Genomic DNA, 16,824 nt, shown 5'->3' with positions numbered 1-16,824 from the left:
ATCAGTGGGGCCAAAAAAGGTAACAAATAGAACAAATGATCAATTATATCGAATGACCAGAAGTAAACGTGAAACTAAATTTTGCTTTTTACTATGGAGACTTGGTATACATCAAAATAAAGTTGCATTGTTTAATGAGTTCAAAGTTTAGTCCCTCGTGACAAATCTACACCATTACTTCTATCAAGATACTTGTAACATCAATGTCTAAAGAGATGTGTACATTTACTTGAAAGACCTGCAGGGCTTCCAATCATTACCATCCCTTTGGCAATTCATGCACACATATGCCAGTTACAATTTTTAAAAAGTCACCACTGCAAACAATACACCCAACACAACACTCCAATATCACATTCAGACACCACACATTCAGTAAACAAACTATTTATTATTCACTCACATCAAGCCTGGGAAGTGCTCACAGGAACCATATAACAAATCAATTCAGATTTTTGCAACTGGTCAAAATATTGACACAAGTTTAACTTGACTCCAGAGAATTGGATCTCAATTATCCAGCAGGAAAATCTCAGGTGCATCCAGTTTAGAAGTGATAAGATCTGAAGCACAGAGTGTCTTAGGCTCCCATTTAAGATAGTGAAAATTGTGATACACATTAAAACTTCTACAAGTGGGACACAAATGATACAACTTGCTTGATAGATATTAAAAGATTTCCCTGATCCACGTCAAGAAATATCCCATGGAAAGTCTTGGCAGTCTCTTCATAACATGGTAGCATCAGGATTCAGATCCTTGTCTTCACTCGACTTCCGAGCACAGCATTAAGTGCCATTCAAGTGGGTAAACGGAAGATTGCAAAATGATTTGAGTTTTTAACATAAGTTACCATAGTAAGACACAAACACAGCCCTTTAATTTGAACCATGCCATTCTTAACACTATTTTTCAAAATATGCACTGAAGAACACACTGCGTAATAATCAATTTCACCATTTATAACTGTTAGATTAGGTCAGTAGCTTTCTTTAGCATTAGTGCTAAGTTAGGCAAGGGAGAAGCAAAGCATGGAAATTGTTCAGTCTCTGTACAGCTGTAAATGAATCTTGATATAATTTGATGTCTAAAATGGAATAAACTTAGTCAAGTGAAATTTGGCAGTCAAATACATATAATGCCATAAAATTTGTAAACAGCATGTATTAGGATTCAAATCTAACAGCATTTTACACACACTTCAACGAAAGTTGCCAAATATGTCAACTGAGGGGTCTGTGAACCTTTACAGCATTACAATGAAAGAATGAAACTTGAGTTTTACATAGAGGTGTACAAATTTGTATTAGTCATATGTACACTCCTTACTACATGCTGTATTTGGAGAACTCAATGTACATATTAATGTGGCAAGATTGGTGTTCATGACATAAACAGCCTGATACAGGGCACTCAAATTTTAGTTATATTTGAATTCTGAACAATTTTCATTTCTTTGGAGGAGGGGAATTAAAATCTAAAGAGCTACAACAGTTAAGAAAACTTCTAATGTCCGCAAAAAAGCTGTGGGAGCCAATGAAATATCTGGCAGAAACTAAAGCATGGTACTTGTACACTATGTTCAGTACTGCTGGTGCTTAAATAGAGCACTGATTGACAGTCAAACAAAATTCTAATTGTGGGCAATTGAAACATTATTAGTTAACAAATTTGAACTCAAGCTTGATTTCTTCATCAGTCTACAATACTAATTAATTGAAGGACTACACTGCGTGCTCTGTGAAGAGAAAAATAACCCTTTCCTGATCAGACACACTACATTTCCTACTAAGATTACACTAAAGCCTAACAAAATAATAAGCATTTTCTGTAAATAAAATAAAGATAGCTAACAAATTCTATCATTGGCTGCCCATAGATAAATTAAGCAACTCATTCATTTAACAGAATTTCATTTAAGTTCAGGAATCAGAGTAAAATAACTTTAGTTACAAAAACTGAAGGGTGGAATTTACATTAAGTGGGGAAAATGCCGAATCTCTGGACAGATTGTTTTCTGCTCACCACCACAATGTGGTTGAGCATTCCATATTTTCAAACTGCCTAGTAGGCATTAGTGCCAAAAGAGGGACGGATCATGGTTTTGAAAACTTACATGAACTCATTTTCTTCTGATGGTGTCAGATAGTACCCAATTTCTTTATTGGGAAAGGAACTCTCAGGAAAGGAAACATCCCATTTGAATTAAATGTTCTGTTTTAAACAATCATTTCCCAATTTTTTTTTAAAAAACTAGGATGCACTTGAACCACCTTTACACCCAAAGCATGCAACATAAACAATATACAGATCCGAACTTGCTCCACAAAGCCATCTAAATAGTTGGACATTTTGCCTGGCAAAATGACCAAGCCTCTGAAAACTTATGCATTCATTGTTGTCATAATTTCTGCAGCCCATGGACAAGTTGGACCAAAGGGTCTGTTTCCATGTTGTAGATCTCGGAACTATTGTGCCAATTCTAATTCTATCAGGATGTAGTTGGATTTAAAACTGGACTAACCCAAATGTCAGGGAGTTATTTTCAGCTCAAGCAAAAAGGACATGGTAATTACAATTACTAATTCAACCACAATTATAAAGGATTGTCACAGAATTTAATCTGCATGAAATAACTGCACTAACATCAATTATTATTTTGGTTCCACTGCTTCAGCAGGAAGTGCTGATAAAAAGGCACAAACTTGCACATTTTTCAATGTCAACAGTTTGTGAACTAGGGAGCAGTTACACATCCTGGAAAATAGATTGATTTCTGTGGATTGATTTCTGGGTTAACAATCTAAGCTTCACCACTTCCCAAACAGCCATCGGATCTGTATATAAGGCGTAAAAAGTGCAGAATATGCAAATCAAATTATAATAACCCACTCACGTATGCTAACACCGTAGACTGCTGCAAATGTCGAAGGGGGAAAAGTGTTATCAATGGCATGCAAAAATCGGTAAGAATTCTTCAAGCATTTACTTTGTTAAAGGGATTTAACAGCCTGAAAGGCAGTATAAAATGTTAAGCTACAATAGGTTCAAAATTACAATTTCCATAGATTAAATTTTAAACAAGCAGCAGGACATCTGCAATCATTGTACAGGTAGATCATAATGTTTAATGCTGTATATTTCAAGTGAATTTCATGGAGGTTAAACAGCTTTGTTATAAATAATGATCAGTGCCAGACTTTTAGGAATACAAATCAACACAAAAGACACTTACCTGTTCCTTTCTAGATTTGTGAGATGAAGCAACATGAGCTAAGTATTGAATCACTTTCTTGGTGTTTTCTGTCTTACCAGCACCGGACTCTCCACTGTAAGTAAATGTGTTTGTGTTAACACTTCCATAGTGTTTCATTGAGTGAATATACATAATGGTTAAAATTTGAAATAAAATTATTAGGATTAAGTTAACCATAAGGGAATTCCCGGAATGAAAATCTGACATATTTGGTAGTGTCACCAATTAAATTGAGAAACACGAAAGAATTCAAAAGTAGTAAACATTTCATAGAACCTGAATAGGAACAATTAGAAAACATTTTCTCTACCAGTCTGACATGTCCACAATTAAGTACACTTGATAATAAACGGATCTAGAATGACGCAGGTAAAATAACCACGAGTCAAGTTAAGACCATTTTAGATTTATTAATAAACCACATTTAATATTAGGCTAATGGAAGAAGGCTGCATGGCACAAAGGCGGTGTCCCTTCCTGCTCCAGAGGTATGTCATAACTTGTCTAAACAAATTTTGTTTAAATTTTTTAAAAAGACTATAACAGAAGTTAAATGTTGAGCTCAAAAGAGAAATGCAAGAAATTAAGGTTTTAGATTTGACTCCTTCTCTATCAACGTCAACGAGATGATGTACAAGAGTACCCACATTACATTAAGATGTAGGGGGAAGAGCCTTTTTGGTGATTCAACAAGATCACGGTTGATCTGACAATCCTCAACTTCACAAATCCTGCCTTTTCTACATACCCTGGAACTCCTGACTGATTAGAAATCAATCACAACCTGGAGTATACTTAATGGCCTAACTCCACAACCCTCTGCAGTAAAGAATTCCACAGATTCACCATACAGGAAATATCTTCCTTATCTCAGCAAGATGAGCGACTCCTCACTTCAGTTACAGGGCAACCCCTGTAGCTGCAGAATCGTTTTCCACAGTTTCAGTTACCTGCGGATTACCGTGGCCTGAACACAGTATAGGGAACCAGGGACCATGAGGCTACCAGATAGGTACTTTTTTCCATTTAAATGAATGGGTTTGCTCCTCTCTGCAGTTTCAGGCATGCGCAGTAGGTCCTGGAATGAATCCCCCATGGGTACAGGAAGACTACTGTATGCTCTTAGTTCCCAAAACTCCTACAAGTGGAAGCAACCACTCAGCAGCTATCTTGTCTAACCCTTTAAAAATCTTATAGGTTTCACTAAGGCTCTTCTCATTCTTCTGAACTCTAATGTGTACAACTACAAGTCCAACCCACTCAACTTCTCCACATAAGAAAATCCTTCCATTCTCAGGATCAACCTTGTCAACCATCGCTGGACTGCCTCCAATGTCAATATACATTTCCTTAGATAAGCGAACCTAAATTGTTCAGTATTCTAACTGTGGTCTGACTAGTACCTTGTACGGTTTTAGCAAGACCTATTTTTATACTCCATTCCCTTCTAAATAAAGGCCAACATTCCATTTGTTTTCACTAATACCTACTATGCTTGAGGGGTTTATGTATTAGGGCCCTGAAATCAGCTCTAACTTTCTGCAATCTTTCCCAATTTAAATAATATTCAGCTCTTCTATTTTTCCTGCCAAAGCGTATAACATCACATTGTCCCACATTATATTTCATCTGCCAAGTTTTTTTCACCCACTCACTTAATCTATCTATGTACATCAACAGCATCCTAAGTCATCCTCCTTACAGATCTTCTCACCTATTTTGTCACTCAAACTTGGCTATAATGCGTTAACATCCGCTTAAAAGTGTGTCCTCTCTTGGCCTAGACACTCACACAAAGGGAAACAATCTCTCAGCATCTGCCCAGTCAAGGATCCTAACAATCATTTATATTTCAATCAGGTTACATCTCACTCTTCCAAATTCTGTTGAGTACAAGTCCAACCTACTCAACATCACCTTAAGAAAATTGCTCCAAGCCTGTATCAACCTATTAAACCTTCTCCAGTCTGCCTTCAAGCCAGTATATCTTACCCTAGACAAGAGGACCAAAAGTCCCCAGCTACTGAAGCAGTCAACTCCATAGGAAACAAGACCCTAACAAAACCTGGTGTGGGCTGTCAAGGGGCAAGTAACAATCGGGCCACGAGGAGAGAATCTGACCATCACCCTTCGACGTTGTGACAATGTGTGCCTTTAAAAGAGGGAACCGTTCTGTCCTGTTTCATTTAAAGATGTGTTGTTAACCTGTTGCCAAGCTGCTTGCTCCATGAAAACCAGAGTAACTAACTTTGTTTTTTTTAAATTAAATAAAAGCAGCATGGAATGGGTGGAGTCAGGTTCACAGACCCAGAATTTTACTTTTGCTTTCAGAGGAAATTGGAATTTTTTTGGCATTGAAGCTGCTATCTACAGCTCTCTCTCTCTTTGCTGCTTCAAAACATTTGAGATCTCTTACTAGATTCATTCTATTGGTGTTCCTTTCAGAGACTGGGGGAGACAAATGAAGGAATCTGTTGTCTTGCTGAATTTATCTTTGTCTATGGGAGGCTGCTTTAATGGAACAGTTGTTGAGAAGTGACATATTATTTTAAGAATTTTAATAGTGTTAAAGTTGTACCAATTCCTTTTTGTGTGTGTTTGTGGTGCAAGAATAAAATGTTTTGCTTAAACCCTGGTTGGGTGACCAATCAAATCACATCTGGAAAACAGTGCATTACAACTGCCTCTAAATATGATAAAAGTTGGATCCATGTCATTCCCTTCATATATTTTGGGCGAGTTTGGTCTGATCCATAACACTCAATGGAATTACCACTACTGAACCCCTCACTATCAACATCCTTGTACTATTTATTATAGGCCAAACACTGAACTGGGCCAGCCAAGTAAATACCACAGATACAAAAGCAGGTCATATGTTAGGATTCTATTAAGTAACTTGTCTTGTCACCCCATTCTCTATCCACCCTCAAATTCAAATTAGCATTACAACAGAATACTCTCTTGTCTTAATGGATGCAACTCCTACAATACTAAAGCAGCTTAAGACCACCCAGGACAAAATAGCCCATTTCGTTGGCTCCCCATCCACCACCTTTAACATTTACTTGCCAATGTAGCATAGCAGCACTGCGCACATCTAGAATATGCATTGCAGAAATGCACTAAAGCTCAGCAACATCCAAACTCACAATCTTTACCACCTAGAAAAACAAAGATCAACAAATGCACAAATACATCAACAGTTGCAAGTTCCTATTATCACTGAACTATTAACCCAGAGAACCAGGTAACTAAAATGGATCATGCAATTTGAATTCAGTAAAACTCTGGAATTAAGAGTCTAATGCTTACCACTAATCTATTGTCGATGGTAAAAAAAAAGCCCATTTGGTTCACTTTTAGGAAGGAAACGGCCAGCCATACCTGGTCTGGCCTACATGTGACTCTAGACCCAGAACAATATGGGTGACCCTGAATACCTTCTGGGAAATTAGGGGTGGGCAAATGCTGACCTTGCCACTGACACCCTATTCCTGTGAAGGAATAATGGAAAAAAAAGACCATTCTGACTTAGAATTTTACTGTCATTTATTTACCATCACTGGCTCAAAATCCCAGAACTCTAACAGCAGTATTGGTGTCCCTAAACACCAAGAACTTCATTGGTTCAAGGCCACAGCTCACAACCATCTTTTCCAGGACAGTTAACAGAGGGCCAGCCAAGGACACCCACATCACATGAATTTTTTTTAAAAGATATTGTACATTTACAGTAGTAGCCAACAAATCAACAATGCTAATACAGCTCTCTCATTCTGGATATACGTAGACACTGGTAGACACTAATAAAACAACTGGCCCTTGATAGAAGTCATGTCGTCCACTATCAAGAGGTCAGAAATTCCATTCATGGACTCCTGGACACTACTCTTCAACTTTCCTGTCAGAGCAACTCTTTGAAAGTCATCATTGCTTGAAACAACATGTATAAAAGCAATTTAAGAATATAGCATTTTTTAAAAATTGTTAGGAGTGATACCAAGAATATTTTACATGTAAACTCTTAATTTTACATTTTTACCAGTCAAAACAATTTGTGGCAGAACTACTATTTTAGACCCTTAAGGCAATATAACGGTCTCAAAAAATACATATTTAGATAAAAAGCAAAATAGTTCTTACGTGCACAGGATTGACTGGTCCTCACGATCTGAAATAAAACATAATGAAATGTGAAATTATTTCTTTCCATTTTTGTCATCTGTTGTGGACTTACTCCATCCTCAAATGATCAATTTAACTCAAACAAACAGTCTTATAGTAGAGTACCGTATGACCTAATTTAAAACATGAAACGTTACTCAGCTCTGCAGGCAAGCAATTGTTGAAGCCCATTAATCATTAGAAAATGATATTTGTTTCTCACCTTTAACCATAACTACTATTTGTTCTCAAGTTCACTTCCAAAATACAGATAGATGCAGTTAAAAAAATTTACTGCTGATAATGACAAATAATAAAATCTAAAAATCTGCAGAAGAAGAATTTTGGTTGGATGCATTAAAAGTAGCCAGCAACATTTTAGATTCCAAAGGGAAAGGTTGTACACTCCTGAAAGCCAAATACAAGTTCCACTAAAAAAGTACATTTTAGTGAGTATAGAAAATAACTGATGGCATCTAAATTGCTGCACTATTTTTGGCACAGATACTGGAAAACAGAACATGAGAGAACAAACAAATCCCCAAGCATTTCCTTTTTCTACTTCAGCCAGACTACTGTTCGACCATACAAACATGATAAAAGAAGCTTCCAACTTTAGATTACAAACTGCATATGTTCAGACTGGAGTTAATGTTGAACATTCACAAACTTATAAAACAGAACACTTGAAAGCATGCATGCTTGCACATTATGAAACAAGAAGCTTCACGTTGACTAAATAAAACAGTGCTTAGCTCAGAAGAAAATGACTTGAGAGGATTCAGAAAAGATTTACAAGGATGTTGGGAGGATTTGAGCTATAGGGAGAGGCTGGACAGGCTGGGGCTGTTTACCCTGGAGCATCAGAGGCTGAGGGGTGACCTTACAGAGGTTTACAGAATTATGAGGAGCATGGATAGGATAAATAGACAAAGTCTTTTCCCTGTGGTGGGGGAGTCCAGAACTAGAGGGCATAAGTTTAGGGTGAGAGGGGAAAGATATAAAAGATCTATGGGGCAACTTTTTCACACAGAGGGTGGTACATGTATGGAATGAGCTGCCAGAGGAAGTGGTGGAGGCTGGTACAATTGCAACATTTAAAGAGGCATTTGGATAGGTATACGAATAGGAAGGGTTTGAAGGGATATGGGCCAGGTGCTGGCAGGTGAGACTAGATTGGGTTGGGATATCTGGTCGGCAAGGGTCTGTTTGCATTCTGTACTATGACAGAGGGTGGGTCAGTGAGTGAGGCCATGAGAAGTTCAGCCACTATCTTGTTGAATTGTAGAGCAGCTCAAAAGGGCCAGATGGCCTAGTCCTGCTCCCTGTTCTTAGGTTATGTTCTTACCCTCAGCCAAAGGAAAAAAGTGCACAATTCAGACTTCAAAATCAACAGATACTTCTATCAACTGCCTTTCTGTAAAAGGAAATTTAGATGCAACGGTAACTGTCATGACTCATATCTGAAAGCAAGCATCCTGTGCTGCACCTTTCTTCAATAAGGAAGTGAGAACATCAAATCATAGAAACATATTGCAATACAGGTAGTTCTTCTATAACACTGATTGCATTCTTGTGCAACTTTGCATTTTAGAAAAATCATGATTCAAAAAACAGTACTTAAAATGTTAGTGATGTAATCGCATTACAGCCAACGCACATTTTAAAAGTTCATGCTTTAGAAAGTGTACCCAATTTGTTAATTGTGTTACAGTCAATTTGCATTATCAAGTTATAGCAGAACAACCGGTACCTCAAAATGAAAATTTAGATTTCTTAACTACATAGTATTGTGGGACGGTATTTTTTTTTCCTGAAGTCAATTGCGTATGTCAAACTCAAGTTCTGATCAACTTACTTATCTCACCTTGCTTAATATTATAATGTTAATCTAAAAATGCTGAGTCTACAAATCACTTGCACATGTTGCATGATAAATAGAGGAACAACAGCACAAAAACCACACTAAGATAAATCCATGCTTTTGGAACATTCTCTGGTAGGAAGGTGAGAAAATTTGCCCATGGTTAAAGGTAGACTGGAAGCAATCCAGTTCACTTCCAAACTTCCTATGAAACCTAATGGGGAGCCCAGTTAACAAGAACAGAATAAAAACACAAATAAGAAATGTCCAGTCTCACAAAGAAGAAAACCAAAAAGAGAATAATGGTAAGAGGTGCAAAACCAATAGCAGCCTCAGGAGAGCCCCATTTTGGTCTACCTACTGCATTGTTGACAGGCCTTTTGCTAGTTCACATTCATTTTTCTGATTAATCATCCTGAACGTGGGTCAGAAGTCAAAGTCTTCCAACTGGATCAGAAGTATAAAACAAATTAATATATTCGCTCTCACCACCTGCCTTTAACCGAAAAAAAGAAAAGACAGTTATCTACTCCAAGAGCTTAATCTCAGCTGGTAAATTGAAAGTTGGGAGAAGAATGTTTCTGTAAGCAATTAAATATAAATTTTGCGGGGCAGTGGTAGTGCCCCTACAACTAGAACTTTAGCATTCTCCTATGGTGGCATCTTGTCAAATAAGATAAGAGCCCACAGTGTGAGGGGAAAGGGACAGGCACGACTGACTGGTAGAAAGTACAGAGTGGGGATATTATTCATTTATTCATTCACAGGATGAGACAGAGTCCCGGCTAGCCAGCATTTATTGCTCATGCCTAACTGCCCAGGGGGCAGCTAAGAGTGAACCAAATTGCTGCGGATCTGGAGTCACATGTAGGCAAGGCCAGATAAGGATGGCAGTTTCTTTTCCTTAATGGTGTCTTTTTCAGGATGGTTGCCAATGACCAGGAGTTCTGCTGGGATCACAGCTATTAACGTTTAAATATGATCTGGACAAATGAAGTGAGGGCATTATTACCAAGTTTGCAGTTGACAAAACTAGGTGGAGGGACAGCTGCAGGGTAGGCAGAGTTGAACAGGCTTGGAAAGTGGGCAAATAAGAGTGTACAGATAGAATGCAATATGGGAAAGTGCAAGGTTTTGCATTTTGGTAATGAGAATAGAGATAGATGCTATTTTCAAAGTGGGGAATGGCTTTGGAAATCTGAAGTACAAGGGACTTTGGATGCCTAGCTCAGAATTCTCTAAAGATTAACATGCAGGTCCAGCTGGCAGTCAGGAATGCAAATGCAATGTTTAGTATTCATTTCTAGAGGGCAGGATTACAAGAGCAAGGATATACTGCTGAGGGTGCATCAGCATTGGTCAGACTGTGTTTGGAATACTGAGCGTGGTTTTGGGCCCTTTATCCAAGGTAGGACATTCAGGCCTTGGACAGAGTCCAGAGAAATGCACAAGAATGATCCGATGTATGAAGGACTTGTTCTAGAGGAGGAGGACGACTCTGGGTCTGTACTTGATGGAATTTAGAAGAACAACGGAGGATCATATTGAATCTGACAATACTTACAGGCTTGGATAAAGTGGACATGGAGATGATGTTTTCAGCACAAGAGAGATTAAGAACCAATGGCACAGTAAGCTTGAAGGGACAACTTTTAAAAAAACAGAGGAGGAGGAAAGTTTTTTAGCAATAGGATGGTAAATGCATGAACTTCATTGCCACAAAAGACTGTGGATGCCAAGTCATTGAATGTATTTAAGACAGAGATAGATTGATTCCCTTACTAATCAAGAGTCTAAGTGTATGGGCAGAAGGCAAAAGAATGGAGTTAAGAAACCGGTCAGCCATGATCGAATGGTAAAACCAAGCTGATAGGCTGAATGGCCTAGCTCCACACTCAAGTATTTTTATATATATAGTCTTAATCTAGAAATCTTGGTCGGGAGTTAACAGCCTAGTGGTATTATCACTAGACTTTGAGACCCAGCTGATGCTCTGGGGACCCGGGTTCAAGTCCCACCATGACAAATGGAGGAATTTGAGTTCAATACAAACCTGGAATTAAGAGACTAACGACAACCATGAATCCATTGTTGATTATTGGAAAAGCCCATCTGATGCATGACGGTTCTTTAGGGGAAGAAAATGCCATCCTCACGTGGTCTGGCCTATATGCGACTCCACACCCCACAATGTAGTTGACACTTGACTGCCCTCTGAGCAATTAGAGATTTGCAATAAATACTGACCTTACCAGTGATGCTCTCATCTCATGAAATAAATAAATCAAGTCCCACATGCTGTGGACACAGGTCATTGTAGATTGGATCAGCTTGATAAAGCATATATCGCCAACACAAGTCTAACTGTCACTAAGTGTCACTAAGGGGAAAAATAAAAATAAATAAAGCTCCCATTTCCAATTGCTATGCAATAACCTTGCCTGAAACCAAGACAAAGTTAGACAGGATTGTGTTTGGCTACACTGGGTAAACCACATCAACACAGTTACAAGTGAATAATGCTCTCTGATATTTTACCAACTGCTTAAAAATGTGTTGCTGGAAAAGCGCAGCAGGTCAGGCAGCAAAGGAGCAGGAGAATCGACATTTCGGGCATAAGCCCTGAAGAAGGGCTTATGCCCGAAACGTCGATTCTCCTGCTCCTTTGATGCTGCCTGACCTGCTGCGCTTTTCCAGCAACACATTTTTAAGCTCTGATCTCCAGCATCTGCAGTCCTCACTTTCTCCTATTTTACCAACTGGTCAAGCAAGCTGCATAGAACCTTACCCCAGCAAGATAAAATATGCAGTGGGTTTAATGATTATAAAAGGATACAAATTTTTTTATAAATTGGACCAAATTAAAGAGAGGAATAGGAAACCAAAAACTCAAATTCCTGCAGACTAGTAAGAGTAGCACTTCCACTGAACTGGATCACAATGGGACAAAAATGACAACTAGCTGATACATTAAACACTGAAGCAATTTTACCAAGTTATCCACCAACAGCAGTGTGAAAAATACCTGAAACAGATGCAAGCTCATTGGCACATAGAAGCAAATCTACATAACTCTGGGAGGAGCAGGAAATAAGTATTTAATTTGGTTTTACAATGGACTGACAAAGAAAACTCAAAATCCATTTTACTTCCATAAAAAGAAGAAAGATTTTGTATAAAGGAAGGACTGTTTCCTTTGTTCAGAGAAAGCTTTGACAACTCCGCAAGCCTTGCGAGGTATGTGGTTAAAGTTCTTCCAGAAAGTTTGTACTGAACCCTGCTTAAAAAAGTTTTGGTTGTTCACAGAAGTTGGCATGTTGCAGTTGCGTCAAGTATCTCAGGAAAAAAAAAGAGCTTAACACCCAACACAGCACAGAGGATGAACCTAACATCAAAGACTGCAACAGTTCAATGCAGCAGCTCACTAGCACTTTCTCCAATAAATGTTGGCCTAGCCAGTGACACAACCTTCCTATAAATGACTAAAGTTAAAGTTAAATTTAAAAGGAATTCATGTGCCAATTAATTGCCAGATATAACAAAGATATTTTAAAGGCAGTAAACAAATCACAAAGCATGATCATTGACGTACTGAGATACAACAGAAAAAGCAAAACAAGAGCAAATCAAGATTAAAAATTCATGGTTTGGACTGAAATATTGACTGCTGCCATATGATCAGAACTATAACAGTATATTAGTTTGATTAAGGTGTAAAAGGGTACTGTACCTTTGAGTGTTGAAGTACTTAGCAAGCACAGAGTGCTGGAGAATTTACAATGTAAAAGTTGGTCCAGCAGCTAGCAGTACCTGGTTGCTATAAGACAACCAGATCCAATGCTTTGGGGTATAAGACCGGGAAAAATTGAACAGTTGGGAGACCTGCCAAGCCACCAACTTACGTGCACTACTCACAAATCAGCTGTCTGAAAAAGGTACCTTTATCTATCAAAGGCCTGTGAAACAGAAACCCTCAGAAGAGAAAAAAAGACATAGGAAGACACAAAGAAGTTTAAACAAGTTAAAGTTATCTCCAGTTAAACACAGTCTTAAGACAGAAGCCATTGTTTTCACACCACATTACAATGTGTACACCCTCACCATCAGTTCCATTCTCCTTTTGTTACTCTCTTGGACTGAACCATACTGATCACAACCTTGTGCTGAAGATCACATATCCTCTTCTGCTTTCTCCATAACTCTAACTTATGGAAAACGCTACAGTAATTGCCTAACTAGATCTCTATCTATCCTTATTGATCTACACTGGATCCCAATTCCTGAATGTCTCACATGAAAAAACACTTGAGTTCTCCCAAACATTAAGTTTATTATGCACTAAACTGTTCAAATGTGAAATAAGTGCTTTGTGGCAACTCAATTCAACACCGGTTTAAACTTGACTGCAATGCTTACAATGCTAGTTTCTAAAACATGTCCCTTCGAGTGAATAGTGGGAAGATTCCATCCAGTTATACTTACAGGATATAAAATTCACCAGTGCCATACAAATGTGCATTCTAAAACAATTTACAAAGTAATCACACCTTTTCCAGTAAGAAATATGTGGGGTTTAATCATTTAATAAACCAATAGTTTCTATCTGGTCCATGTCTTTAGAATTTTTATCTCAGTGCACATACAAGGCCGTTGAAAAGCCCAGAATGTTACACAAACATTTGATGCCATTATTCACACAATTAGAACAATACACTGAATCGTAATGTGTCTACCTAAACATGACTCAATCACAAATTAAAATGTAATTCTAACAAATTGTCTTTAGCGATCAGATCAGCTTCAGACTTGACAATTAATGAGGGAAAGGCAGTGGCATTGTGCTAACATCACTGGAATAATATTCCAGAACACTAATCAAAATGTTCTAGGTTTGAATCTTGCAAAGGCAGATGGAGAAATTTAAATTCCAGTTTTAAAAAGTTCTGAAATAAAACCACCATATAACCACTGTCAATTGTCTTTTTTTAAAAAAAAGCTATCTGGCTCACTAACGTATTTTAGAAAAGCAAATCATGCTTAATTGTTCTGCCCTACATATGACTCCAGTTGCCTTATGGTCTTTGGGCAATAAGTGCCAGCAATGTCTACATCCCATAAGCAAGAAAAAAGCTAAATTGAATGAAGTGTAGAAAAATTCCTGTATGTTTATTAAAATAAGTAGCATATACTGTCTGAAATTCATCGAATAGATTTTAAATGACCGTGACATCTTTGCCATGTCCAAAGTCATACCACAGAACTACAATAATGATAAAAGATGTTGTCAAAGCTTTAAGTTTTGCTTGCATCAGGTAATATTCTTTTACATTTGTACTTCATGAGCATATAACAATTGTGTGAGAGCAACGGACTGATTGGATCAAATAAGTTACAACATCCAACCATTTCTTCTCTGGTTCATTTTTTTCAGAGCAATTCCTTGACCAGAATCAAGCTGTCTGGTATAAATCTTAAAGGTTGGCAGTTAGCTGTCAGTCATTAACTTATGCATTCATTATGACAAGACCTCTGCCAATCAGCACCTTTCTCAAATACAAATACAGTTTTCCTTTAATGCTCGTATTTGTCACTAATTTTCCTGGTAAGTGCAAGATAAAAGTTTTCTTTTTAAAAAGCTCATCTCAAATACCTGTTTATAAACTAAATTTGCAAATGCATGCACTTGAATATTATTAATGTACACTGAGAAGTGCCAGATGACTATGGAATAATTAAATCTCTGGAGTAAGCGAGCAACGTCTACAGACTCATACAAACCTCCTCTCAAAACGTACCTCAATATCACAAAGCACAAAATTTAGCATGATCGAGCAGGACCAGACATTTTGAAAGTTCTTTTCTTTTCAAAATAATTATTATATTCACATCCCATGAAAGAATGAATTAAGAAAAAGTTTGATTGATGTAGTTAAAAGTCAGATTATCAGAAAAATGGAGTATTAACCTACCACCGAGTTCAGATTTTAAAAGCACTAAAAAGTTGGGAAATTATTTTCTAGTTAGTTTGTAGCAATCAGCTATTTTGTAATTTTTTTAAAAAAGTCATTAAAAACATTTCAATGCATGCCTAATAATGACCTTACCCTGAAGGTTGCAACTTAATGGTGAAACTCAGACACGTACAAACAAGTGCAAGCGCAGACATGCCCAGTGGTGATTATTTAACATTCTCTGGTTTTGGCTCAGATAATTCCAGTGTGGCACTGGGCAAAGTACAGATCAGGCATCATCTGAGGAGAGTCAATGTTTCAAGCATAAGCCCTTCATGAGAAATAGGGTGGGGTGGGGGAAGAGAACCACAGGGGCTGAGACATAAATAGGAGGGGGTGGGGCTGGGGCTGGCCTTCCCTTCCCACTCTGCCAAGGACATTCAAGTCCTGGGCCACCTCCACCACCAAATCCAAGCCACCCAACGCCTGGAGGAAGAATGGTTCATCTTCAGCCTTGGGACCTTCTACTACATGGCATCAATGTCAATTTCGCCAGTTTCTTCATCTCCCCTCCCACCTCATCCCAGATCCTACCTGTCAACTCGGCACTGTCCACTTAAGCTGTTCAACCTGTCCATCTTCCTTCCCACATATCTGCTCCAACTTATCACCACACTCCCCATCTTCATCTACCCATCACTTTCCACACTACCTGCCCCCCCCCAGCCCCAAATTTTCCCTCAATCCCCTTGCCTCCCTCACCCAATATTCCTCAGACCCCTCCCATTTCCCCCCCCCCCCAGCCAATATTCCTGATGAAGGGTTTATGCCCAAAATGTTGATTCTCCTGCTCCTCAGATGCTGCCTGAACTGCTGTGCTGTTCCAGCACACACTTTTTGACTCTGATCTCCAGCATCTTAAATCTTCATTTTCTCCTGATTATTCCAATATTGAGTGAATTACTTGTTTATAAAAAAAAGTGGAAAATCAATTAGAAGTTCCTGTGCCAGGTTTGATTATCGGCAATAGCGAATGTGAATACAGATCTGGAAGTTTGCTTAAATATGGAGTCGTGGCAAAGTCGCCCAATTGCCATTCGCAAACCTGACCAATTTACTCACTCAGATACAACCAAAAGTATTTTTGTTACAGTTTACTTTCAAGAGTATTACAGATAAATTGAGTAACTGAAAGAGGCCATTTGCTGCTGTTTAATTTACTAAGTGATGGTTCAAAAGAGATATAAGCAAGCTCCAACTCATCTTCCAAGCATGCCTCTGAAATTACGAACAGACTTGGCAGCTATACAGTAATTCATGTTTTAAGCTGTCTGTTAAAACATGTCAAAATGCAAAGGCATCATACAAGTTGTGCCATTAGATTTTTCCAGAGATAAGGATATGCAGTACATCAAAATGTGGCATTGAATTCCTTATAGAATAAGTTTCAGATACATCCATGCAACTTGTTATAAGGTGGTATGATGCAGAGTTAGCAGACACTACATCATTTATATAAATAATCATATTACACAAATCTATTCTTTAGTTTTCCTAATAAATTCCTGTTAAGACTTGGAACCCAA

The 16,824-nt window shown here is 38.1% G+C and overlaps 1 protein-coding gene across 2 annotated transcripts in view; it reads right to left on the bottom strand.

Moving 5' to 3' along the window:
• LOC140489198 (myosin-9-like) overlaps positions 1-16,824 on the bottom strand; it is a 166,534-nt gene that overhangs the window by 99,760 nt on the left and 49,950 nt on the right. The window contains exons 4-6 of one of the 2 annotated variants that reach the window (XM_072588474.1): positions 7,403-7,430; positions 3,236-3,329; positions 2,897-2,917 (exon numbers count right to left, since the gene is read on the bottom strand). In XM_072588474.1, coding sequence (XP_072444575.1) covers positions 2,897-2,917; positions 3,236-3,329; positions 7,403-7,430 — 143 coding nt within the window. The remainder of the gene's footprint in view (positions 1-2,896; positions 2,918-3,235; positions 3,330-7,402; positions 7,431-16,824) is intronic. The other variant, XM_072588475.1, reaches the window with a different exon arrangement.

The sequence above is a fragment of the Chiloscyllium punctatum genome, chromosome 18 (assembly GCF_047496795.1).
Source record: "Chiloscyllium punctatum isolate Juve2018m chromosome 18, sChiPun1.3, whole genome shotgun sequence".
Lineage (NCBI taxonomy): Eukaryota > Metazoa > Chordata > Chondrichthyes > Orectolobiformes > Hemiscylliidae > Chiloscyllium > Chiloscyllium punctatum.
The sequence above is the reverse complement of the archived record's forward strand: the minus strand, read 5'-3'. Positions and strand labels throughout refer to the sequence as shown.